General features: G+C 37.7%; 1 protein-coding gene across 6 annotated transcripts in view; it reads left to right on the top strand.

Annotated features, from left to right (window-relative positions):
- FTO (FTO alpha-ketoglutarate dependent dioxygenase) overlaps positions 1-26,908 on the top strand; it is a 258,747-nt gene that overhangs the window by 207,509 nt on the left and 24,330 nt on the right. The window contains exon 10 of one of the 6 annotated variants that reach the window (XR_012675371.1): positions 21,371-21,499. The exons of 4 other annotated variants lie outside the window; for them this stretch is intronic. Coding sequence is in view for 1 of the 2 variants with exons in the window: in XM_075161134.1 (XP_075017235.1) it covers positions 6,560-6,569 (10 nt within the window). In the remaining variant the exon portion in view is untranslated. Of the gene's footprint in view, positions 1-6,559; positions 8,149-21,370; positions 21,500-26,908 lie in introns of those variants that run through there. One more of the 6 variants, XM_075161134.1, reaches the window with a different exon arrangement.

Here is a 26,908-nt window from a genome sequence, read left to right as displayed (position 1 = left end):
CACTTCTGAATTCAGTCACTCTTCGTGACCTTCTTTTCATTATTCATATTTGATAATTTGAAGTTTATTTCTCAGGAAAGAAATGAGTTACAACCAAAGGCAGATGATGTGCTTGGATTTTTATTTCGTTTAGTTTATAATCTCTATTTTCCCCCTTTCTTCTCAGTCTGGCCACTGGCTTTCACTTTTCAGAAACTGTCCTTTGGAGGCAATCTCTGAAGACATTTTGATCCCTGGAATAGAGAGCAAAAAGAACGGCCACCCTTACATTTCCTCATTTCCCACACACTCGGGATTATTTTTTCGAAGCTTTTTTCTTTTTTCTTCCAAACTGGAAGTTCATTGTTGTGTCCTCAATTCCCTCCCACACCACCAGCTTCTGAATAACTTCTGCAGTGCGCTGAAACGGTACCTAATCCCTTCACTGGAACACCTTGACCTAGCCGGGAAGCAGCAGGGTGCCACGGGTCTGATGCTCAGCGCCAAGGGCCAATCCCAACTTCCTTGCTGAGCACTTATATACATCACATACAAACCCTATTTACGTATTAATTTCATACTCTACTAGTTTCTTTTTTATTCTTTGCCTCTTTGGCATAGTGTTGGGCACAGGTTTTCTGGATGATTTGTGCAAGGTGGGACATGGTGGTACACTTGGCCTCCTCCCCACTTGATCTGCACTGACCTTCCTCCAGTCACGCTCTCCCTGAGCTGCTGTGGCCTGAACATTTTCTTTTCCTGAAGATTAACTCCTCTGGAGGTCCTGAAGAATATGAGTTTGGGTTACCTCAGGAACCTGTCCCAGTAATGACAAGCCACGAGCTTTTGTGCCGTAGGATACTGACAGTAGGTCATCATTCAAACTATTTTGCAAATGTCTAGCTTGCTTCTCCATTACCGTATCTTATTTGAAGCACAGAGCAAACCCTAATAAAGAGATTTTGAAACCTATTTTCTGCCTTGCCACTCCCTGTCTCAAGTTCCTCGTCACAGAATGCTCAAAATATCTGTAGCCCCAGGATTTTCCCCCTTACATTCTTGCACTACTTTAGCCTTTTCTGTTGGTTTTGTTCTTTTTACTTTTTCCCTTTTGCTTATCCATTGCAGTAGAGTCCCCGTTCAGACAGGCCCTCCATTGCTCGCAGGTCTTCTGTTGCTATCTACCAGCCTATATGAGTGGGTTCGTTTTCTTGATCTGCTTGCTTCTCCTTGTCCAAGGCTATAACAAGTTTTGCCTTTGTTGAGAATCATTTGTAACCGTTTTAGCCTAGTATAAGTTTTTTTCTCTGATTCGTTCTGATTATTACAGCACTTTCTGGAGTACTTAGAGAACAGTTTTACAGTAAAAAAATGTCTCAGGAGAAAAACAAGGGTAGATATTTATAAATTTAGGTTAAATGTACATCAGTTTATCTCACAAGTGTTAAAGATGATGCCCCCCCTCAATCATTATTAACGTACATTTTTAGATTCTAAAAGACCATTTTTGATGTGTTTTCAGCTTCTATTTTTGAGCAGGTAGGGTTTGTATTTCCATTGCAATCTTGAACAGGAAAGCCTTTTTAAAGCAGAGGTTAAGATTCATGTGTTATTCAAGTCTAAGTATTTCTTACTTAATAAAGATGCAGCAAATACTGTGAAATGTTTATAAGTAATAAGAATTAGGAAGACAGTGTCTAACTCTTTCCATTTTACAATATTTTTGCTGAGATACAATTATTTGAGCTGATCAAAATTAAGGTCAAATGCTTTTTCACCAAAAAGTGCAATTTTTACAAAGGTAAAGCTTTCCATGGTAAATATCTTTGTTTTATTAAAACAAAATCTGTTTAATTTTGTATGAGTTTGATATAATAGTTTAGGTTTCTGATTATTCAAAAACATTTCATTTTGTGTGATTTGAAATTGTCTTCTAGAAGTGTAGATTAAACTCCCATTTTGTTCTGTTTGTTCAGCTTCTTGGCAAAAAATAGTATATCTTTGATGTATTTTGGACTTTGTAAGATAAAGCCATGTAATGGCCTGTAGGAGTTAAATGACTGCTGAATAAATTATAGGAGATGCAGTCTCCCATAAAGGATGTTGACTATAGTGTGAATGTGAACATCAGGCTCACCTGCCACAATTCCCATCAAGCTATATGTCACCATGAAGAATACAGTTCAATATTTTACTGACTGAAAACCAGGTGTTTCAGCTCAATTCTACAAATCAGAGTGAACATTGCAATTTGGAATTATTTGGGCATTATTTGATAAAAAAAAAAAGCAATATATAAAAAAGCAATGGAAAATTTCAAAATTTCCTCTGGCACAGAGATTTGCGTTTTCACTCGGCTTATGTGCAATATGCCATTGGCAAAGCAATTCTCTTCTATAGTCAATTGCTCTTGTTGGTTGGACTGAATGCTAATGGAGGAGCTTTTATCTCATTCAAAACATGTTAGCCAGAACCCAGAGAGCAAGAGGATACTGCCAAAAGGTGTCTTGCATTGACAGCAAAACTTCTAGCTCTAGCGCTCATCTCTCCCATTTCCATTCTAATCTTGGCTTTTGAGTTGGGGAAGGAAAATATAGTTATTGCCTGTCACTGCTTAGAAATATTTTTTAAAAAATGTTTGTTTCCCATTTTCCTACTGTTTTTGTAGTGCCTTTACCCAGAAGGTACATAATGACTGCAGTTCTTGTGCTTTGAATGGTGCTAAAGCAGGACTTGTGCTTTACTGCCTCACGGATTTGCAAAGGGAATTGGAAGACATTTTTTATACTTTTATACTCTCTTCCATACACTCATGAAAAAAATTGAATGTAATGATTCAACATATTAGAAACATATTAAAATATACTTTAGAAAACTGATAATGGGATATCTGTGTTTCTAATGCTCACATTTCTTTAGATAATGTTTGTTTTGCCTAGGTGTTCTGAATGTTTTCAGTTTACGTGTCCATATCTTTCTCGTGAAAAGAATTTTGAAGCTATCTTGACTTGTCCCTGCTTGACGTATAATCTATGCATATATAAAATATGTGCATGATATACAATATAGACATTGCTAATAATGAATGACCTATGTTTTTCAATGTATGTCGTCTTTATGCGCACTGGTATAAAGAAACTTTTTAACATAGGAGTTGTGTTCTTGAATTGGTCTTAGTTAACACTACAGATTTTGCTAGTAAATACAATTTACATTCAAGACTGACATTTTTAGCCTGAGTGTTTGACGATGCAAAGCTAAAGCCATAGTCTGACCGAACCTGCTTCTGCAATCTGAGGTCCAGCACTATTCTATAGCCTACAAAATTAATATTTTGTTTAGCTAAGATATTTTTATTAATGAAGTACGAATCTCTCAATGAATACCTCTTCAGATTGAACTGGAAATAAGTAGAATGATATGGTCAGTTGTCATCAGGAGATTGAAAATGGCAGGTTTAGATAACCTGAAATTGAGTACGTATGGTGATTACTACATCTCCCTTTGTTAACCGTGATTATCGTGCATTTTCTTGGTGATTGCAAGCAGATTATTTCTAGTTTTATTTTCTTCTTCACAAAAAAAAAGGTGTATCTTCTCCTTTTTAGAGAAGGCCTGTGCTAAACTCATAGATCCAGTGCTTTGGCTGGTACCCATTCTGCAGGCAAAGTGTAAGTTGGGCTGATGGGAAAACTGAGTACGCTCCGAGAAAAGAATTTAATCTTTAACTGACTTGATCCCAACTAGTGAATGTTTACTGTGTTCCACTGACTGCCATGCCACTATGTGAATTTATGTCATTTTACTGTCACTTTTGAGGTTACTACAAAATCTAAATGGAAAAAAATGTAGATTCTCCCCTCTCCCCCCTGAATGTATTAGTAATTTTGTGCCAGCAGACTTCCAAGACTTAGTTTTCCATAACACTCCAGATTTTTGTCTTTATACATAAGGAAATAATACCTTGAGCTGTTACACTTAGTCATCTGCCGTGAAGCTCAGTATCCAAATTTTTTACTGGGCATTCCAATCTAGGGTTCTCACAAAGAAAGGGAAGAAGCATAATGTGGAATCAGGAAAATCTGAATTATATTTACTTCTAAGCTTGTGATCATTTGATAGTTCAAGCTGCTGCATCAACCATCTTATTAAATCTTATTTTCTGATAGACACCTCAAATCATAATTTCTTAGTTGGGTAGGTCCATAGTCATTGCCTACAGAAAGTACTGATGGGGTCACAAGTGGCAAATGTAGCAGATTTTTTTCATAAAAACAGCTAATTTGACACGTCAGTTATTGTAGGCCTTTGCGGTAATAGTTCATGATTAGTAAAGTCGTTACCTGGAGAAAGTTTCTGCTAAGAATGCCCGTGGAGAGCCAGTACTTGTAATTGTGTTATATCTGGGTGTGACCCTTCCATAAGTCAGGCGTTTCTGCGTCAGGACGACAGCAAGTTAAAATGCTGTTCTGTTGCACGGAAGTGCAGGTGCGTGCAGAGGACGTATAAGGACCCGTCTGGCTGAGGACCCCTCTCCAGCAGCGACCGCAGGCAGATGTGTAGGGAAGAGTAATATAGGACAGTTATTTATGATGTTTATTACATTGTTTATGATATTTATTCCCTCAAGTATTCTCCCTAATAATTGTACCGCTACATTCTTCCCTTTCCTACAAATAATCCTCAGCCTGGTGCGCCATGTACCGTACCCTTCGCTAGACTGCTGCTGCAGCTGGGGCCTCTGCTCTCTGAGAATGCCGTAGGTGCGGGTCTGGGGGCGGCGAACGTGGCGCTTATCCTGAGGTGGTGACCTGGAAATTCCCCGAGAAGCGTTGGGCAGCAATGAGTGACTTCCATACGGGGGAGAATGGGGAATTCCGGAATAGGGCCGCCTAGCTGAAAACCCTGCTTAAATTTACAAGAGCGATCTTTTAGTAAATGAATTGCTGGAAAGAAATGGGCTCTTCCTACTGGCAGTCAGCAGGGTTGAGCGTTCCCTGTAACAACCCGGGACAAGTCCCCTGGTTCATGGTTCCACAAACACCCCGGCACGTCTGCTGTGACACAGCCGTCCTCCTGCAGCCGAGCCCCAGCGAGGGCGGCTTTGGCCTGCTTACGTAGGCCCGGGTACTCTCTGCCATAATTATGTAGGCGCTAGGAAGGGCAAAATCCCTCTCTGTTCTTCAGGAGGGATGATATCGTGTAATACCTAAGCCGAGACTATGTAACTTTGTCCAAGGGGAGGGAATGGAAAGAAAACTGGCTTTGAGGGCCTTTGGTTAGAGGGACCCGCTGTGTTTCCAACCAGTTAGAACATGGGGTGGCTGAAAATTCAGAAGTGCTCTCCACTGAATAGGCAGTGTGGACACAAGGAATTGTTTTGCAGGAATTATTAATAGGAGTTGAAGTAACGAGACACCATACCTGTTCTTCTGCAGAGAAGCCTTGGGTTGTGCACAGAAGGAGGAAAGTCACAGTGTTACTGGAAGGGCTCACAAAGGTCAAACCCTCCATTACAAACTGAATAGATTGTAAATAATACACGTAGGTCGCAGACATACCTCGTTTTCCTATGATTAATTATGCAAATCTGGTATTTTATCTCAGGTCAGATCTATGAGCATATAGTGTGTTCCTTTTTTGTGGAAAATTTCTGTGTTCTACTCCCTCCTCCCAAAAAGGAGCTACTAATAGAGTTTCAGAACTTCCAAACCGCATTTCTTGCTAATTTATTTCAAGCAAAGTGCATTTTATGGGCTTATCTACTAATTCTTTTGATTAAAACACAAGCAAAACTCAACCAACTTGAACAGGTTGAATGCCACATCTGTGCAGAAGATATCAGCACACTTATTTATGGCTCAAAGAAACAGAGTCTAAATTAAAGCAGCTATTGCTATAGAGTGGATAAGCGGCCATTATGAATTATCCTTAATTATAGCGATTTCCTAAACTAATAAACCTGCTAAATCTTTATTGCAAAGGTTAGTTTACACAGCGCATATAAAATCCGCATGTGCTACGCATCAACCACCAGCTGTCTGACAGTGTGTTGCTATTGCAGTGAGTGTTCACATAAATTTTATGTTGGTTATATTAACAGTCAGTCCATATCACTACCCACAGATGCCAGTAGACATAAAAATTGCTCTCCAGTGAGCCTAAATATCCCTAGAAGCTAGTTGTGTCTAATGTTCCATGTAGTATTTGTACGTGAAAGCAGCAGATTGAAAAGTTATTTACAGATGAATATTTCAATCCAGTTAGTTCATATTGGCCTACTTAGGCTTCTTTGCTGGTTTATTTGTATGCTAAATAATTCACTAAAGGTTCTTGTTTACTTTCAAAAGTAGTTTCTATGAAATGCAAACAACAGAACCAACTTTAGGTGCTCAAAAGGCTAAACAGCCCTGTTTTAAATGCAGGTCAGAGCTGCAGACAGCATCTTGCGGATGGGCTGTCACTCACAGTTTTACCCTTTTAGTTGCTGGATTTTTAAAGAATTTACTGAGATTTGATGTTTTCATGTAAATTTTTGGCAAGAATGGGTTATTTTTTCTTAATCTATCCTTTTTCACAGACGAATGTGAAGTCCTTCAGGGTCTTCCCATTAAGCAGGCAGTGCTGGCAGCACGCAGCATGTTGTGGGCTATTAGATGGATTCTTGACAGCGCACAGGACTAGCAGGTGCAGTAGATATGCGATTCCTCCTGCTGTAGGACATAAATACATTTTTGTATGAATTTCTGCGGTACAACGTTTGCATACCATTTGTTGTATGCTTTGGTTTCTTGATTAATCAGCGCACTGGACAAATTCAGCCCCTGTCTGTTCCTTTACTGAGATCCAGGAACTTAGGAACACTCCTAACACAGCACTGTCTAGATCACAGAGTTCATCTATGTGCTAACTTTTTATTTTATAATATTGATTTTATCATTTTTACTGTTTGTAGTAGGAGTTGCTTTATTGATATTTACTCAACCCCTCTTTGTGCAAATGCTGTAGAATACTTTGTTGCGAGTATTGACGTACATCTGCTGGTTGCTTCACCACCATCAGCTTATTTCACCCAAATGGTATTCAGATGCTGTAATTGTTTCTTGCTATTGATTTTAGATTGCATTTATAACATGCTTCCGAAGACCATAGCACACATGCTGTGTCTGGCTAGAGTTTCAATTCAACCTTTTCAACAAGAATACGAATCACACATATTAAAATTGCAAGAGCATAGTATTTTAAGTCTAGGTTTGCTTTGCAAAGATCTCTCAAGAAAGATTGAGACCGGTCAGTTCTTGAGAGATTGTGAAGGAGTATCTTAATGCTTCCTAAAGAATAGTTGGTTATTTTTGCAGGCACTCTGAACTATTAATGAATATTCTAGCATAATACTAGGGATGCTATACCGTCAATGGTGACCTATTTTTGTACAAGTATGTAGGTGCTCAGGCTTAGGTTCACAAAGACGTTTAAGAGCCAGTTATTTCGTTGCCTGCATGTCCTACCATTTGTAAAATGAGGACGTTTGGGCAAATTTCATCTTCAACAATTGCTAGAGATGGGTGTATAGTGCAAAATACCTTCTGCTGAATTATTATTTATTTGACTGGTGGTGCATTTTGCACAGCAAACGCTGTGTTACCATGCTGGTTATAGAATTAGGTATCTATAGAAAATATCTCTTTGAAGAACTGAATTAATTTTTAAAATTAATTTGTATGCTTATTTTTGAAAACTGAGTTGCATTCTGTTTAATAAAAGAAGGGCGGTAAATTAAATACAATTAAATACAGAATCCCTAGGAAGGCTAATGGAGGTTTGCAGTTTTGAAAATTTCACTTGCATTAAGAAAAATAAAAAAAGTTAGAATATTTCATAAACATGCAAGAGTGTATGTTTATGCGGAGGGCAACTTCATTCCACAGGGAATTAGTTTTCCCAAAAGGAGACAGGTTGAACATTGTTAGTATTAAAATAAAAAAAACAGCTACATTTGCCAAAATTTCAGCAATGAAATTCAATCCTCATGCGATTGCATCAAATAGAAAACTTGGCCCCACAGCATTAGCTGTGAGTAAAGACAAATCAGCAGTTTCTACAACAGAACAGACAAAGAAAAAAAGCCATTATGAAATATTAGTGTACGTGTTGTGAGACATCAGTATTTTGCAGAAGCTGCCCCGTTTGTCAGTGCTGCCCTAGTTGCCATAGAATTTAAGGAAATTTTTCTGTGTAATTTTTATATGTAATAAAAAAATCAGAATTCATTCCAACTCACGTTTAGCACTGAGAAACACGAAGTTTATGAAAGGAGTTACATTACATGCTGTGTATTTTGATAAGAGAGTGTAAACGTTTTGCAAGTCTACTAAATATTTGGAATGCAGCATTTTACAATGGAGAAACCATGGCGTCTTCAGACTGATTCTCAGCTTCCTGCTTCCTGAGGACTTTTCCTGAATTCAGGGGAGGTTTCCTCTGTGCGAGGAGCTCGGGACTGGGCTCCGTCATCGTCAGTTAATTGGGCAGAAATCTGGCGATGGGAACGTTTGAAAGAAGCATATGAATGAAGGCAGACAGGCAGCCTGCAACAACTAATTCACCCACATAACACATCTTTGAACTGTCTAAGGCATACCTAACTGCTTACATGCTACCAACAAGAGTAAATACTCTGAACAGAAGGGAGAGACAGAGTTGCTGTGAATAAAGAAAAAGATTACAAGACAGCCCATCTGCTAGAGAGAACCTGTCACCTCCAGTTACGAGCCGGAGGCAGCCCTACCTCGTAGCAACTAGAGAGACCAGTTTATTATTCAAACAGGAGAGAGGAAGGAGCTAACGTAGACCTCTGCTTTCTGTCTGATACGGTGTCAAAACATCAGTTTCAGGGGATCTCGTGGGCAGAACAGTGAGGGTAAGTTGAGTCTAAACACTAACAAGAAAATAGCTGAAAGAATCTACGGCTTCAGCGAAGCTAAATGGCTATCCTTGCTAATAGCTGTGAAAGGGATTGAACACACTGGCTCTCGTGTGTAGACGAGAATTCTGCCAAGGAAAATGCTTTGGCAACGGGGACAAGGATTGTATTAATAGCTAAGGTAATCTTGTTATCCTTAAGAATCCTGATTATAGTAATTTAAAAAACAACAACCTGTTTGTCATTGTACTGTAAGGCTGACAAAGGCACTTTTACTGGGCCTTAAATTAAGCCATCTCATTTTCTTTTCTCTTTGGAATACCTATTGTTTATACATATATATATTATATAGTAGGTATTGGAATACCTATCATCTTTGGAAACCTATTGTTCATGCCTACAGGCAGGTCAAGTTTCACTCCTTCCGTTAACATCCTCAAGGTCAGGTAGAGTGGTCACAGTCAGTTTTCACTGCTCTTATAATGTTTTTGTTTTATCTAGTATCCCTTGGAGAACAGACAAATTGGGTGCATACATGTAGCAGGCCATCTTGACATTGATTTTTGAAGGTTCATTAGATAAATGCTGACATCATAGATTGATGTCTCTTTAAAACAGTGCCTAGCGCAGAACCATTGGGGGAATCAAAAATATCGACTTACCATGTTTGTGCAGAAGGCCCACTGGAGATCTCCTGCATTAATGGGTCCATCAATTTAGGTGTTCTTTAATTATTCTAATTGTACACCTTGCAGCTGGAAACTGACTTTTTTAGGACTTCTGGCTAGCTAGTCGCACCTTTTGCAGAGAAGAAACAGCCGTGGATAATAGTTTTATCTACTTTGTCATCACATCTTGAATTGTTCAGTAATTCTCTTTTTTTTCTTTATTATGGGCTAATTTGCCTGTGTAACGTGGTGGTAAAAATGAATAGGGATGCAGTGATGGGCCAATGCAGAGGCCAAGAAGCTATATGGTACTTTAGAGAAATACACGCTGGTAAAATAAAGTTGATGGTTTTGTTCGTGTTTAACCCCTCACCCTGGTACCATCAATAGATTGAAGACATCATTTGTATCTGCAAGTGTTTGTTTAATTAAGACCTCCTAAAAATCTTTGCTATTGATTCATTCCATTATCTTATTGATTAACTGCACTGGATCATGTACTTGCTCTTTAGTGGAAGGCAACAGTTTCAGCCTGCTGTCATTTACCCACAGATGTGAACAGTAAGCAATGTTCAGCATCCATGTCTGCCAAAGTGTCTTGTGTTTTAATGAAGTACTGGCTGCAATTCCCTGTATTACATGAGAAAAGCCAGTTGTCTCCTGCTGGTGGTGTGACCAAGCATAAAGGTTTTCTTCCAGTTATTCATAAAGCAGCTGCTTACCAGGGAATGTTAGAAAGTTGTGCTTTGCATTTCTATGTTAAAATCTAGAGGTTTGAGTCAGAGCAGCAAATTAACACAGATGACCTGCATATTTCATTTCCCCGCTTTTGTATTTTGGTTTTTTCCGTACTGGAAACTAATGTAAACCAGGATTTTTTTATAATATGATGTCATATTCGTACCTTGCAGCTTCACCTTGTGGAGTTTGCTGCATGACCTAGTATTAATATATGTGTATATCTGAAAAAAGCATCCCACCACTGCCTCTCTGAAGATTTTTCTCAGGAAAATAATTCAGTGACAACATTCTGACTGCTCAAGAATTGGATTGTCTGGCTACATTCGTGCAGCCCTTGTTTGTCAGCTCTTTGTCATCTTTTTTGTAGAGAAAGTCCCTTCCTTATACCAGTGTGATAGCAATGTGGCATGTAGTACCTTATTTTACAATTCCTGAAATGAGTTTCTGGGTTGGAAGTGGGAATCTGACAACTCAGACCTGCGGGGACCAGCTGCCACAAGGTCACGCAAGTGTGATGTACCCGCCTGCTTGCCCACCCCTAGGTAGGCTGAGTGCTGGTTTTAGAAACGCTCACGCCGCCTCCCGGATTTTTAGGGGCTGCCACTGGTAGCAAGAAAGAGGTGGTGACTGACAGGAAACTTATGGGGAAGTTTAAAGCAAAGGAGAAAACCTCGCCCGGCATTTTCTCCTTCTGTCCTGACATTTGAGTGACAATCCAGATTGGTCCGGAGTAACTGCCAATATTTCAGTGGAAAATTTTAAAACATTATGCATGCCATATTGAAGTGTTTCATAGGAAATAAGGCATATATTCTTTATTTTCACATGCAGCTCTTTCTTGACATTTCCAATATACTATATGTACTCTGGGTGGTCTAGCGAATGCCAGCGGGTTCTTTGTTGCCATTGTGAAGGGAGGGCTCAGAAACTCCCCCCACGACAAAATTGCTACTTTTTTCCTCCCTTTTTTTATATAAAAAGAAAACTTCTCCACTTGGGCTGTTTTAAAATTCTAGCTCAATTGAGACTTTTGTGTTTAGTTAAGTTTATATATCTGCTGGCATGCTTTGTTAATTTAAGCCAAACCCTCAACTTTACCTTGGCAGAGACACTGATTTTGTTGGGTTCCCTGCACCCTGTTAAATGAGCTAGTACCAAAACAACATCCAAAGGACAAATGACTGTGTTCTGATTACTTTTCAGGGTCTTTGATGGCAGCAGTAAGTCCTGACTCAGCCTTTATGATACCTTAGCATGGCAATTTTGAATGCCTCAGGTTATTTGTAACTGCATAAATGCTAAAATTAAATCACAATGAAAAAGTTCTTTAAGTTCTTGTTGTTTAAGCCATCTCTGAGACATATTGTATCAAGCAATTTTTTTTCCCCAGAATCTGTTTATGTGCAAATAGTAGGTTCTTCTGTTTGCTATCATGAGTAATTGTAATATTTATTATATAAATATGTAATATATATCATATATGAGAAGTTACTAGCCAAATCCTGGAATTGTGCAGGACAGGGTAGAAAGGACTACCTTGTTGCAGGAATCGCCTTTTCTTCCCTTCTGAATTTCTTCTGTTTGTTTAACCCCAACGACTTCATCACTTTGGGGTTGCTGTTGTGGGAGATCCTGGGAATCTCCCAGGTGGCTGGTCATACCCTAGAAGGGTTTGTCTCGGAACAGACCTAGAACTGGATTTTGTATTTGGTGGGGAACCAGAGTGGGAGCAGAAATACTTGCCTGACAAGTCCATGGAAGACTGAATGACTAAGGCAGAAGACTGCTATAGGTTTTAGCAGCAGAGTGGGGGGGTGGGACAGGACAGGACTTGTTCCTTAGTTTGAGAGGGCTTTCTCAATTACACAGTCTTGGCATCTCTGTGATTTTCTTTCTGTTCCATGTCTGGCTTGGATTTTTTGCTTAGCTTCAGTCTGCGCCTTTTCTTAGGTTCTGAGCACTTACTGTGATTAGAGAACAGAGCAAATACTCAGCCAGAATGGGTTTTGTCCAGTTCTTTACCAGTAATTGAAATGATGGGAGAAAAGCTCCATGTGTCCCCTCTTATTTCATCTACAGATGGGCTGATTGGACCCACTGTCTGTAAATCACAGTTCAGCGCTGTAAATTCACTTTAGATTGTCATACCCTGGATGGCTTTAAATTAACTGCAATTGGGTACTGGGGAAGTATAGCTATATGGTGTTGATCACCTTGTTGAGGTCCCAGGTTACTTTGTAAGATCGAAGACATATACTATGTACTGCTCACTGTTACCTGAACTGTTAAGTGTATCCTGGCTAGCTCAGGGATGCTTAGAGGAGCTGGATCACACCTTTGGATTGTGATTTAGGCTTTAGTAGTTTATATTCACAGAAGTAAAGAACAATACAGTTTCAGCATGTTACTGGAAAACAGACTGCGTTTTTTTCTCACTGTTCTAAAATCCAATTACTTTGTAATCTTACGTAATTCACCTATATCTCTACAGGAAAATGTAGATACTAATCAATATTGATATAAAGGGTAGATGTGAGTCTCAGGAAAAATGTCAACATTTTAGATGTTTTCTATAAGGACAAAAAGTCAGATTCTTAAAAATTTACTGTAACCTTCAATTCAAAAGACAGTTTAGCACAGGCTAGTGAAAGTATTTTATGTTCCCAAAACATATGAGTTTTGAGAGGTCTTTTGGATACATTTAGCTGAAATTTCCAAATGGAAGGTACTTGTTTTGAATATGTTAAAATGAGATTTTTTTACAACTTGGAAATATCTTTCCAAGATATCTTCTAAATGGTTAATAAATTGAAACTGACCATTTCCACGAACTTTTATGGTTTCAAGAAATTAGGATTTTCTGGGGAAAACATGTTTCATTGAAAAGATCCCAGCTAAATCTATTGAAGATTTATTATTTATCATGGACCAAATCTTGCTTTCTGTACCTACATAAATAGTTAATGAAAGTGCTTCCAAGCATAAAGCATGAACTATTTGGACCAATGTTATAAAGTGCTTTGAGCTGGGAGAAATAGAAGCTGCAACATGGAAGTTACATTATAAGCAGAGTTATTTTTGTTCTGTAGAAAAACTTTTAATTGTCAAAGACTTTAAAAAGGAAGTCTCTTTCTTTCCCTTTTGAATCCTACAAGAGTTAACTTCAACACACATTACTAACATTTTATTGCAGTTGTCAAAAACTCAACACTATTGTTTTGATTACTGAGATTTAGGCAGAGACAATTGAACAATTAAAATCTCCAAATAAAATTTCATGAATTGTCAAACTGAGCATGACCTCCCAGTGGAAAGGACTTACTTTTAAAGTTGAAATTTTGCTGCATAATCTCTTTACCAGTTTTGCTGACTGGAGTATAGAAGACTATTTCACAAATCATGACATCTTGGTCTTTTGTGGATGGTGAACTTACTACATTCATATAATAGATATCTGAACTCACGTATCATTATGTAATATCAATTAAAATAGGTTATTTTAGAAGAAAATAACACTTGTAATTGCTGAAACTGGCACAAGTGTCTGGAGTTACTTTGAAATTTGAATAGAAAGAAAACACTTTGAAGGTCTACATTAAAAAGCAATGGTAATCCAATATTTTGGGGGAAAAAAGTATAGGGTTAATCTTGCTGGCATATTAATATAATTTCTCCAAAAATTTGCTGTTTACCCTTTGAAATAGATTAATTCTGAATGTGCTTCCTATATAATACTGAACACTATATCAAAGTGAATGGGAGTCTTGTCTGAATAAGAACAGCAGAATAAGACTGTATACATTAATATGAGGCATTGCAAATTGAAAGGAGTAGGTTCGGAAAAAGTAAACTAAAGCTTCACGAAACTTTCTTGTTAAGTGGATCTACTGGAAACATATACAAGACAGCTTTCTCAATAGATAGGGACCACTGGTAGTAATGTAATGAGGCAAAATATGTCTAAGAACCTAAGTACCTGGGAAGTAATCCTATGCTGAGCCCTTGGCTGCTGTCAGTATATTAGCAATTTCCAGTTGGAATACTGCAGAATAGAACTGTCCTAAAATATATCATATCCACCCATTCATATCCACCCATTCATATCCACCCATATTCATATCCACCCATTCCTTGACTTCCTATAAAACCTGTACAGTTCAAATGCAAACTATGACTATCTTGTATCTAGCATGTTAGCCAAAAAAATGACATAGAAAACTTTTCAGCAAATAAGATAGAATTTTCACTGATGTGAGTAGGTTTTTGTTATTTGCTTGCATTTGCTTATATTATTGGTGAACTTGGTCTTCTAGCAGAGAGTTTGGTAGGTCATTCCACACCAATGAGGAAAAAAGTGCACAACAGCACAGTCCAAAAGTAAATAAACAAAAAGCTCTGTGGAATTTCTGCTCCATAAAATATTGTCTTGTGAAGATTTCTTTTTAACTTCTTTTTTTTGCCCTCCATCTGAGCCCAGATATGTGCCCGATAGGATTTCTTGGAGGCTGTAGCAGGCTAAAACAATCCCTGCTGTGATTGCTGGTACACACATGTTGGTTCTGTCCCTTTTTTCCTGCAGACAGTAGTGTAGATTTTTCTGATGTTTTTGGCCAGGGCTACCCCAGCAGCCTTCTGTAAATGGGAGATACTTACTCTGGAAGAAGGATCCAAAGGCATGGAAATGCATGTTGATTTTTACTCACCCCAAAAGACCGGACTGTCTGTATTTTTCCCCTTGCAACTACCCCATCTCTGTAGGCAGCAGATATCTTTTCACCTGCAAGTGCAACAATGAGCAAACTTGTATGAATTGCTTTTGTTTCTTGACCACTTATTGCTAAAACACTGAAGTTTACTTTTAATCTTGTCTATACTTTTACAAAATCCCTAGGGAAAAGGAGCTGATTTATGTACAGCTTAGCCTGAAGCACTTGCGTCACTGTACAATTTTGTATTGCTTGCTTAATAGACCACAAAAGTCAACATCTCTTTGGAAGAACAATTTGTGCTTAGAGTAGTCACAAATTCCAAGAGATCCTGTTAAGGCAGGATGTTGTGAGAAACCCAGAGTTGGAACAAAAACTCTTGTTTCCTAATTATAGTGTTAATACTTGGGAAACCTTAAGCCACTCTGTCTTGGTTTATGTCAATAAAGGTTTGGTTTTTCTTCTTTCTTTCTTGCCCATCCTGCTTTGGGAAGTTGGAAGTAAGTCAACATTTTTAGCTGCAACATCAGAAGGTTTCAGTTGTCTATTATTGTGGAAGCAGATGCTAGATTACATCTCTGAAAAGAGACAGACAATCTGCATTTAAAATATCTTTAATAAAATGAGGTCAAAAACTTCACAAGTTTATAGGGTAAGTGAGGTTGGAAGGGACTTCAGGAGTACTCTAGGCCAGCCTCCTGCTCGAAGCGTTACAATCAGTGAGGTCAGATCAGATTGCTCAGGGCTTTAACCAGTCAGAGCTTGAAAACCTCCAAGTATGGAGACTGCACAACTTCTCTGGGCAACCTGTTCCACTACTTGGCTGCCCTCATGGGAAGAAAGTTTTTTCTTATATCTGGTCAGAATCTCTCTTGTTTCAGTTTATGTCTGTTCTCTCTTGTCTTCCTCCTGTGCAGCACTCTGAAGAGCCTGACTCTGACATTTTCTTGCTCATAGATATCTATCCTCATAGATACTAGGAAGTCAAGTCCCTCTAAAGCTGCTACTTCTCCAGGCTGAACAAGCCCCATGCCCTCAGACTTTTCTCACAAGGCAGGTGCTCCAGCCTCCAACCATCTTAGCAGCCCTCTGCTGAACTTGCTTCAGTTGATCAACAACTGTCTTGTATTGGAAGATGTCAAACTGGACACGGTATCTAGATGTGATATAAAATTGTTGAGTAGAGGGGGAAGATTACTTCCCTTGATTTGCTGGCCATGCTTCCATGCACTCATGTGCAGCTTGCTGGCTACCAAGACCTCCAGGTCCTTTTTAGCAGAGCTATACCCCAGCAAGCCCTATATCCTATATATTCCTTCCCACGTGCAGGTCTTTGCATTTCTCTGTGTTGAATTTTATGAAGTTTCTGTTGACCCATTCCTCCAATCTGTATGAGAGCCCTAGCCTTGAGCCCATTGACTAGTAGTCATGTTCCCCCACAGTTTGATGTCATCTACCAACTTGATGAGCATGCAGTCCTTTACCTGCTCCAGATCATTGATGAAGCCATTAAATGAGAAGTCCTACTATAAACCTCTATGGTACACTTTCTAGGTGTCCATTCAACCTGGGATGATCTTTTTTCCTGCAATGGTTGGTTGTAGGTGCCTATATCAGACAAATCCTGCATTTGGTCACATGCACAAAACATTTGGTTGTTCAGTGTCTTAATTAGGTTCTGTGTAGGTGAAATGCAATTAAATCATTAGTCTTACAGGAGCATAAAAGTGATGTATAGCCATATTCACGCCAAGTTTTAACTAGCACTTTAAAGTTTTCATATTTGAAAGATTAAAATAATAGCAATACTACATTGCATCCATATAGTTTGCAGCATGACCTCACTTACAATAATCACTATTAAGAGCCTGCCAATGTATATTTTACATCAGTCTAGATTCGATGTTCCACAGACCTGGAGTAGGAGTTTTGTTAGGTACAGTTCTGAATGGGTTTATTTAATATGAGGGATGAAACTTTTTTTTTTCCTTAAAATAGAGATTAGTTACACAAAAGAGGTATGGTATAACATTGCTCATCTTGATCACTTTATTCATGTTAACTTCACTAGTTTTCATAGGATGTGGCATGTAGTATATGCTCTTACAGAAGTGCGCAGTATACATTTACACAGGACGTTAAGCACTGAAGCTAATATAAGATTGACGAGAAAAAGCATGTCGTAGTATTACAAACTGTATCAGATTCATGTGTCCAGCGTTAGCTTTAGAGGAAGTGCATGAAAACCAATGTATGGTTGCCTGGTTTCTTTTTGAACTATCAAATACAAAGCCACACATGAGCAGTTTTGAGAGATGAACATAACCCCCCGGATAATATCAAACTCTTGAGTTCTTCTGACAGCCACTGATAAAGCCAGCTGATTTGTAGAATAACACATTGTCCATTCCTTCAGACAATTGAAATTACTGTCCTCACCTGGTCATATTGAAATGATTTCATTCTATTTCTGGAAAATCCATTTCTAACAACATACAGATTTTTAGCAGTTTCTGTTGCGATGGATAATTTTACTGATTTCAGGCAGCAACTAGAGCTTCTAGCCACCTCCTACAGAACTCAATAATTGTTCTATGTATACATTCATGTCAATATTACATATGTGTTTCATTCCACAGATCGCTAAACATTCTGGGTGTACTTACTCAAGCTATATGGATCTCTCTGTAAGAGAATCAGTAATTCTGTTGAGACCCATGGCTGAAGATGAGTGCATGTTGAATGACTTGGTTGAGTCAGAGCCAGTGTATACAAAATTTTTGGGGATTGAGTGAACAGTTTATTGAGGTGCAGGTTCGATAAAATACTTCAGTATGCCTAAGTAAAATGTCTTGACTATATTTTAATCTTTAATCTTCCCTCAAAAAATCTTTCTGTAATTGTTCTTTCACTATATTTGAGGGGGAAAAGAAATACCAGCTTTTAAAAGACAGCATGACCCAGTATCTTAATGTATAGGTATAAATGGTCTAGGCAGCTTGTCTGTTCAGCTGTTTGTTGTGGAAAATCTACATGTTGCCATCTTCCTAGACGACAGCAATCTGAACTGCAGTTAATCTGCTAGATTTTTGCAGTAATCAATATTACTATAGTGTCTTGAAATGATAAGTGTATGGTTAATCTGATTGACATTAACCCCCTTCTGCACATATATAATACCTTTCGACTATTCGTAATGTAAATATGTAACATTCTTCATAAGCATACCTTATATTTGATGAAATTTTTTTTTTTAACTGGCTTGTTGATGTTGGTTTTGCACTGTTTCTTTTTCTGTATTAGCATCACCATCATACAGGTCAATTTGAACATTCTACTTTGGAAAACTATCATGTATCAATTTAACTTCTTCTTTAAATTTATACCATATTTCATTTTGCTCATTCTTTAGCAGAATGTGTATTTTGATGTGATGTTTTCCTTTTATTCCCCAAAAGCAAATCTGTTCACTGATGATCACAAAACTAGTAACTGCTGAGTATATAGTGTCACTTACCATTTCCTACAGTGGAGTCTCTCCTCCACTGTAAAAGAGAGTAGCTTTGCTAATACAGTGGCCTCTTTCCCAGCCGTTTTCTATCTTGCAAGACAGTGATGTTTGCATGTAACGTTTCTCCTGTCATTCCCTCAATTTAGCGAGGATGTCTGATCAGCATAAGCTCGAAGTATGTAGTGTTTCCAGTCCTTTTTCCTTGGTGAAAGTAAAGTGCTGAGTGAAACAGATTCAGAATAAACTCTTCGGTGAATATAAAGTACAGACAAGAACGTTGGCTAGCAATTAAGAACAGGTTTGAGAAATTATTGTCTGAAGATTAAAAAGAGCGAGTGGTAGATAATCAGAGATAAAAAGAGGTAAAAGAGAGTAACTGCAACAATGAAGAACAAAACATGGCGTGATGCAGACCGGGGGAAGCAGCTGAGGACGAGCATTCAGTAATGGTTGTAAGTCTTCAGAACTTCGGAAGCATCAGCATCGTGGTGAGAAACATGAAAACGACAAATTAAATACTAATGTACCCTGCCTGAGAGATACAGCCAGACAGAGAAAATAATTTTGTAACAAATACTCTACAACAGACTGTGTTTGTATACCATACAAAAAGTGCAAAAAGGATGAAGACAAAAACCTTAATTATAGAAGTTAAAGGCTAGTTATAGAAAGACAAAAATGATGCTTTAATGAGCTGCCTGATGCTGAGATTATTACAGGTGACCAAAACCCCACTTTCTAGACAACTGAGCAAATAATGAAGGAATCCAAGAGGCACTGAAAGTGCTCAGGTACAACAAAGCATTCTATCTTTGATACTAATCTATAAGCTTGCTTACTAGTTGGCAGAAATAATAAGAAAATGTTGGCAAGCCTATTAAAAAAAGCCATGTCTACTATGAATAAAGTATTTTTGTTATTTCATTCAGTGTGGGGCTTGGAAAAAGCAATACAAATTACCTCCATGAGCTTTTGGACAGCTTATGATGATGTTATTTTAGACAGATGAAGGCAGGCAAAAATGGCAAGAAAAATGTCATCCAGATCAGTAAAAATGAAACTGGTTTTATCATGTAAGGCAACATAAGCATGCAGACAAGCTTACAGACAGTTTGCAATGATAATCATGCTATATAGTTTATGTACCTAGAAGAATTACTTACTAATAACAACTTAAGGAGAAGAAAATAAGGCACAGTCCAAGCAACAATGTGTGTTTGCCTCTCACTTTTATCTGTTGAGAATTTTTAGTTTCAATTACCGAGGTAAAACAAGCTGAAGCTGTGCAAAGCTAATTAAAAAGAAAACAAAAAAACCTGTTGTTTTACATCTGTGAAGAGGCCTCTGCACTTATGGTGAAGGAAATTGAGCAATCCTATGGAATCAAATATTAAGGTATATTTTTTGGGTGGACCAGAGAATGATTGATGTGCTAAAATGTAATGAGGAACTGTGGGAGGTTGGTAAAGAAGCGAGTGTATAACAGGAAATCGAGCATATTCGAGGCCAGAAGAGGTAGCAAAAAGGTCAAAATGACCAGCTAAGTGTCTTTTGGAAGCTCATTCTTTCAGGCCTTGATCTTATGCCAACCAAAGAGGAGAGGGAGCAATAGTAATTGAATGAGTCTTAAGATACTTAATATGAATTACATCAATAGACAAAACGTATTGCTGACATAAAATGGGGCAAATTATGAGTGCAGCTGAGGACCTTTAGGGTACATAGGGCCTAGCAGGTTTTTTTTATCCCTGGTAATTCCTATAACAACAAGCAAAATTTTTATTATGGATCATATATAGTAACTCTTTTTTCACCAACAATTAATTAACTCCATTATCTACATTATTATAGGGTACATGGAAGGGGGGAATTTATAGAGGACTTTATAGCAGATATGACTTATTTGGTCATTCCAAGAATCTGGGATCAAATTTGAAAGCAGTATCCTGCTCAAATTTCTCTTCTAGGCTGCTGTGCTTGAGCCCCTTGAAAGCTGCCTGTTATTTCCTACCCATTTGTTACAGTATCCTATTCTTGGCAATATGCCTACTATTTAAGGTTACTTTCATTAATCAGCCATAAGTTAATTTTTTTGCAGGCAGGATCTCTGATCTCATTATGTTGTCTTTAAAGCCGAGGGCCTCAGGTGTTGTTTTTTTTACTTTGATATCACTGTAAAAAGATATTCTTAAGTTAAAGGACTGTGTCTCTGGGGACTCATTTGGTAGTCTTTGAAAAAGTGACAGTTTGGGCAATCATAAAGTAATAATCACCATTTTATTTAAAAGTTACAAAATTCAGGGACTGATGCAGCTGTGGAGTGTGGATCATGTCCTTAAAATAACCTGTGCTCCTTGGATTGCCTCGCTATGGTACATAGAAGAATTATTCCCACAGGCTGCCCGGTCTCAGGGCTAAACACACAATCAAGTCAGAGGTAACATGACAAAATCATTTTTCCTGCCCTGTGATGTGCAATTCTTTTTCTAGCGGTTATGTGCATATTTTAGCTAATAGCTATGACTCTCCTTGTTGTACTCCTTTCTGATTTTTTTATAGCAGCCACACGTTTAAAAGTTTATGTACTGATCCGTGACTCCTGTGTAGTACATTTGTGCTTTGAGATTTTCTTTTCAGAATGGGCTGATCACTTTTTTATTTTTTTCTTTTTTCTTTTGGTTTTTTTTTTAAGATAGATGGCCATTACCAGTAAGTGGGAACAACAGTCAAACTTGATATGTTGCATATACTATGAATTTAATGTTTTTTCCATTGCATGTCATTTCTCTAATGCTACCTGAGGTATTTTGAGACATATGCATCCCTGTCTTCTGTCTTTCAGAGTTAACTTCAACCTGAGCAATAAAATCCGGGTGCTTTTTAGAGCATTAAATCTGGCGAGTGGAAATTTGTCATGATGTCTTTCAGGACCACCAGGTGTATGTCAGAGAGTGGGAAAGTTGCTCCACAGGTAACTCAAATCTCTGTGAGCAAGCCTAGTACATGAAGAAGCCATTTGTATCCCACTGAGTCCCGTAATGTTGAGCACGTTGCTGAGATTTACACAAGTCCAATCTATGCAACTGATAAGATGACTGCAGCAGGCATGACCTGAATCACTGCTGCTCATGCCTCAGAAGCTGTGGCACAAGTGGGGTTTTTGGGTTTTTATTTGTTTTGGTTTTAGCTGGGTCAAAGCTACCGTGAAGGGTGCATTTTATTAAACTAGGCAGCTGGAAAGCAGTTAGGTGGAAGAGCTCGGGAAAGGAAGCCACGTTGCCTCTTGGGCACGGAGTGGAAGCACTGGGTCAAAGGTAATATATTGGCAAAGACCCTGAATGTCTCTTTCTGTATCTTGCTTAGGGTTGCCCCAATGCTTTTAGACAGAATTATTGTCAATGGTATTGATTAGATGTTCTGATAATCTAGCCAGCTTCCTGATGTGTTAAATTTCCTTTTTTCATGTGGCGTTAAGTGTGGAAGAAGAATATGTAACTGCAGAAGTAACTCTCAGTGGACACCACCAAAGTATGACTGCTTGCCATCAGTTGTGCTGCGCATGCCAATTCCAATTAGTCATTTGCCAGTCACTTTTAACACTTTCTAGCAGTTCTGTGTACCCCTGCTAATACACTATGTACTTCTAGAGTTTTAATTTGTTTTTTATCAGAAGAGATTACAGAAAAAGTTTTATTTTCATCAGACATAAAAACAGACTAAATTGAATTTCTGCTTCGCTTACAACATGCATTCTTAAAAGTGTATTTTCAAACTCAAAAGTGAGCAAAGAAAATATGGACTCCAGGATAGCAAAATTGTGTATTTAAAGCAGTTTGTCAGAACAGGAACAAATGTAACATTTGAACTTAGAAGTTAAAATTTGAAATGCGTCTTGGAAGAAAACCTAACTTCACTTAAGCTTCTGATTTCTATTGCATAGCTCTTTGATAGTTGTTCTATGAACGAATTTTTACTATGGAAAATATTATCAAGTTTTCAATTACTTTAGCTTGTGCTTTGAAGCAGTTACAATGTGAGAGGAAGGGTGTGATTTTCAAGACCTCTTCCTTTTTACTGGTGCGCACGCGTGTGCAGTAACAACTTCCAGATTTCCCATTTTCCATCACCACGATCGCGGAAGAGCTGTTACTGCAGACAAGATCAGATGTCGTGGCTAGTTTTGTCTAAAGGGCCTTATGTGACGTCCCACCTAACCCACAGCTCCTCCCTTGCCGCCATAATGGAGAACGGTGGTAGGGCAGCCTGTGAGCCTTGTTGCAGCCCACGAGACGGCGCCCAAAATTCCCGTCAGCCAAAGTAAGACCTATTACAGCAAGAAATGGGTTAATGATTGTATCTCTGCTTCAGCAAATGCACAATAAAGAGCTAGATTAGTAGAGATGAAAAATTTATTGCAAAACTGCCACAGTATTATGAAAAACAAAATGATTTCATTGAGCAGTAGTTCTGTTACCGTAATCCTAACGATAAACTCCAATACAATAATAATAGGAGAAAAACTAATTGCAGCGAGGACAGGACAAATCTTTTTTAATCCTCGTTGTCATCTCAACTAAATCCAAACCTATTTGTATTAACCTTTGCTGACAGAGTCACATGATGGACATAATTTCTTGTAATTTACCAGCAGTTGATCTAACCTTTCTTCATCAAATATTCATAAAGGCATGATTCTCAATGATTTTCTGTCTCTTTTCATATTTACAGCTTGTTGTCTTCTTCCTTTTTACTATAATTTGAACACAATTGAAGTCAGATGGAATTAAAGTTAAATTGCTTTAGTGGCTACAGTACCTGAAAGCAAAGAATAACTAATTGAAATTTCTTACAAGTAGCGATCATGCTGTACTCTGATGTGACTGCATTAAACAGTCCAAACGTCCTTGCCTTTCGAGGGAAACAAACCAACCCAGATTAAAGGGCATCAGTTCTTGTCACTTGCGTGACTGTTTAAAGCGTGTGTTACGTATCTGCATAAACACACGCATGGAATTGGAAGTATGTAACTTTACTGGATCCTTGGACAATGTATTTGAGTCATGAAAAGAAATGCCATGGGCTTGATTCCTTATTTAGGTGTAAATAAGAATAACCATTGAACGCAATTCAATTATGCTAGTGTAAAACTGATATAAAAGGTTGAAGATAAATCAATTTGATTAAGGCAGTGTAGAACTGGTATGAGACTTGGACTATGCATCTTCTTCCATCTAAGAAGTTTAAATCTGAAATATAATTATATACTAGCTGTAGAATGAGCACACTTCCCAGTGGATCTTTTTAATGAGGAAATAAGACTCTTTTAATGCAAATATAAGGTATAATGGCAAATATTAAATAGAAATTCATATACTTAAAATATTATAATGTGAGAAATTCTCAGAAATACTTTAGACTGCTATATTTGAATTTAAGATGAATAGGTAATTGTTGTAAACATTCTTTGCATCGTGCTATGAACAGAAACTATGCCTGTACTTAACTCTAATAGACAATTTGGTATTGCTGCGCTCATTCTCATAGATTGTGGGTAAGTGGAAACAATATAAATGATTTAAAATAAGCATAGCTTTAAAATGCAATACTTTTTAAGTAAGCATAAAATGCATAGCTTTTTTTTTTTTTTTTAAATGCAATGCTTTTTAAGTAAGCATAAAATGTGATGCTTACTTTGTCTTCATCACTTTGTTGTCCAATTCTGGGTGCACGCCAGGCAGTAACTGAGTTGTTAGGGCCTTGCTTAACATTTTTCAGGTATGACTGTCATTCTTTTTGTGAGCAATCCCTACTGTCTAATGCGGTGAGCTGCTGAGAGCCGTCAACTCCCATTTGCATCACTGAGAACTGAATGTTGAGCACCTTCTGGCATTAAATCTCTAGAGAACAGAGGGTTCTAGCAGCTCCTAAGTAGTGAGAGATTGCTGAAAATTAATGAAGAAAACGTCTTAAAGATACATTTGTCGTAACTTTTATTTTTGTGGAAAAGTAGAGAGCAGATTCCTGTATAGTGATGATCAGATGAAGATTACTGATGAAAAACACTTGTTTCTTTCCTCAAACCAGTTGTCATCTATGAAGGAGTGGATGAAGGGGCATTAACTGACACAGCACTTCCTGAACTTTGAAGGAAGTGTTTTAAAATCGTTTCATCACAGAATTACATTTCTGGAACTTTTGCAGGTATGCTAAGCACACCTGTAATCTTTTATTTCCTTTAGCTTTTCATTGTGCTTTTTTCTTTCCTATGGCATCCTTTGTAGGGGTGGATTCTGATTTGAAAGTGCATGGCCTGTTATTGCCAAAGTAAGAGAGATAATTGAATGGTGAGAAGGAGGAGGTAGTGGTAGTCTGATGGGAAGGAAGCTTGGCCAGTGGATTAGGCACCATACTAAGATCAGTGAAGTTAATTCCGTTCTTGACTAGTTCAAGCACTAATTTCCCATGCATTGAGAGCACATTGTCATGACACCAGAAGGGAGGTGTGAAGTGTTCGGATGGAGCAGTGATGAGGGCATAGGAAGTAGTTAAATATGCACTATAAGGAGATGAGCTTACAGGTAAATACCATATACTGAAGCAGTTGATATATTTTTATTACAACATGAGGTCTTCGTTTTAAATTTAGTATATTTGAAGGTAGATGTAGAGGTTTTAAGGAATTTCGTAACTGAAACCAAATGAAATGCTATGGAGAAAAATGCAAGAAAGCTGTCTTGGAAGTAGAACAAGTTACTAAAAAGGCATAGAGAATTAAAGTTGTTACTTCATTTCAACTTCGCAGAGAATTAGAGCAAATAGTATGTACGACTTTGGTTATTCTAGCCTTAGTCAAAGAAAAGCACTTTCTATAGCCATAGTAATAATGAAATTAAGGGGAATTATTCCTATTATATACACGCATATTTGAAGATTTGTATTATAATTACTAATTCACACAAATAAAATTTTAAAATTACCAAAATGAAGAGCTATCTAAATTCTCCACTGTTTTAGGATAATGCTGAATTAAGTGCACTTATTTGTATAGAATTAGAACTTTAAATTAAATGTATAGGGCTTTAAATAAAACAATTTTATAGTAATTTATAAAACTGCATTTACTTTCAGGTGACAGCTTTAAGCATTACAGAGAAAATGCTTATAAACTCCATAAGTAGTATAAATGGCATTTTCAGGTCCCTCCTAATATTGGTTCTCATTGTCTGAACTCACAGCTTGGTTATCTTTACAGGTGTATCCAGCTGAACATTTTAAAGTGGAGACAACTTTAAAAAACAGAAAGCCAAAAATTAAACATAACTAACAGCCTCTCATCAGTTTTTGGTATGGAACTCTGGTTTATTCTTTACAGCTCAGAATACGGCAGCACATAAAGTTAGATTAAATGCCCCAGGTCCTACTCAAATTTGGGGACAGATTCAGGAGTTACACAGAAAGTCCATAAAAGGGTGTGTGTGCTCTCTCACTATTATTCAGAATTTGCTTCTTTCTTGCAAATAACAAAAAGAAAAATCGTAAAATAAAACACACCAATTTATTCATTGAGTATGCCCATATTTGCAGAATTCTACTGAGCAAATGATGGTAAAAATACCATATTTTTACTATGACCATCATAGGAGGAAAATCACAGGACTTTTCATAGATTCATTACAAACAAACATGATCTCTTCAAAGGGCTTATGGCAGATGCAGAAAGAACCTAGTCCTGTTCATTCGCCAGTATGCGGGATGTAATACAGAGACTCTGAAACCACATATATATGTGTGGAAGAAATGGTTACAACCTAGAGATTCCCTCCCCCCCTCTTCCATATCACTTTATTTTCTGAGGTTCCCCAATCCACAAGTTTAACATAACCTGTCGTTGATGCAGTGAAACGTTCTCCAGCGTTCTAATGTAGCTGGTTACTCAAACATAATAAAGATATAGAAGGAAATTGCACCAGGTTCTCACACATTTCATGTTATATATGTAATATGTTTATTGTAGTGAGCTGGTTATGTTTTAATAGGTCAGACTGCTTGCTTTTATGGGAATCTGATGAAGGATTCTGTACAGGGAAAACACAGAGAGTTCATAATTCGTGCACATATTGAAAGCATGGTTTTAGTCTATTTGTATTTTAAAGAGAGTGCTTAAAAGTGTCTGGCATGTGGTTCCAGGTTATTTCCATAAAACTTACTTCCTGGTGATGGGTTCCTATCACCTGATTTATGGCAGTCAAAAGGAACAAGACAATTAAAAGTTACTATACCAAAGTCATATTCTTCTTTAGCAGACGTGAGTCTTGACATAAACTTTGAGTTTATACTGTCTTTGTATTTAGAGAATTTGTGATTATCAACATATTTATAA

Source organism: Calonectris borealis, chromosome 12, assembly GCF_964195595.1.
Source record: "Calonectris borealis chromosome 12, bCalBor7.hap1.2, whole genome shotgun sequence".
Lineage (NCBI taxonomy): Eukaryota > Metazoa > Chordata > Aves > Procellariiformes > Procellariidae > Calonectris > Calonectris borealis.
This window is presented reverse-complemented; position numbering and strand designations above follow the sequence as displayed.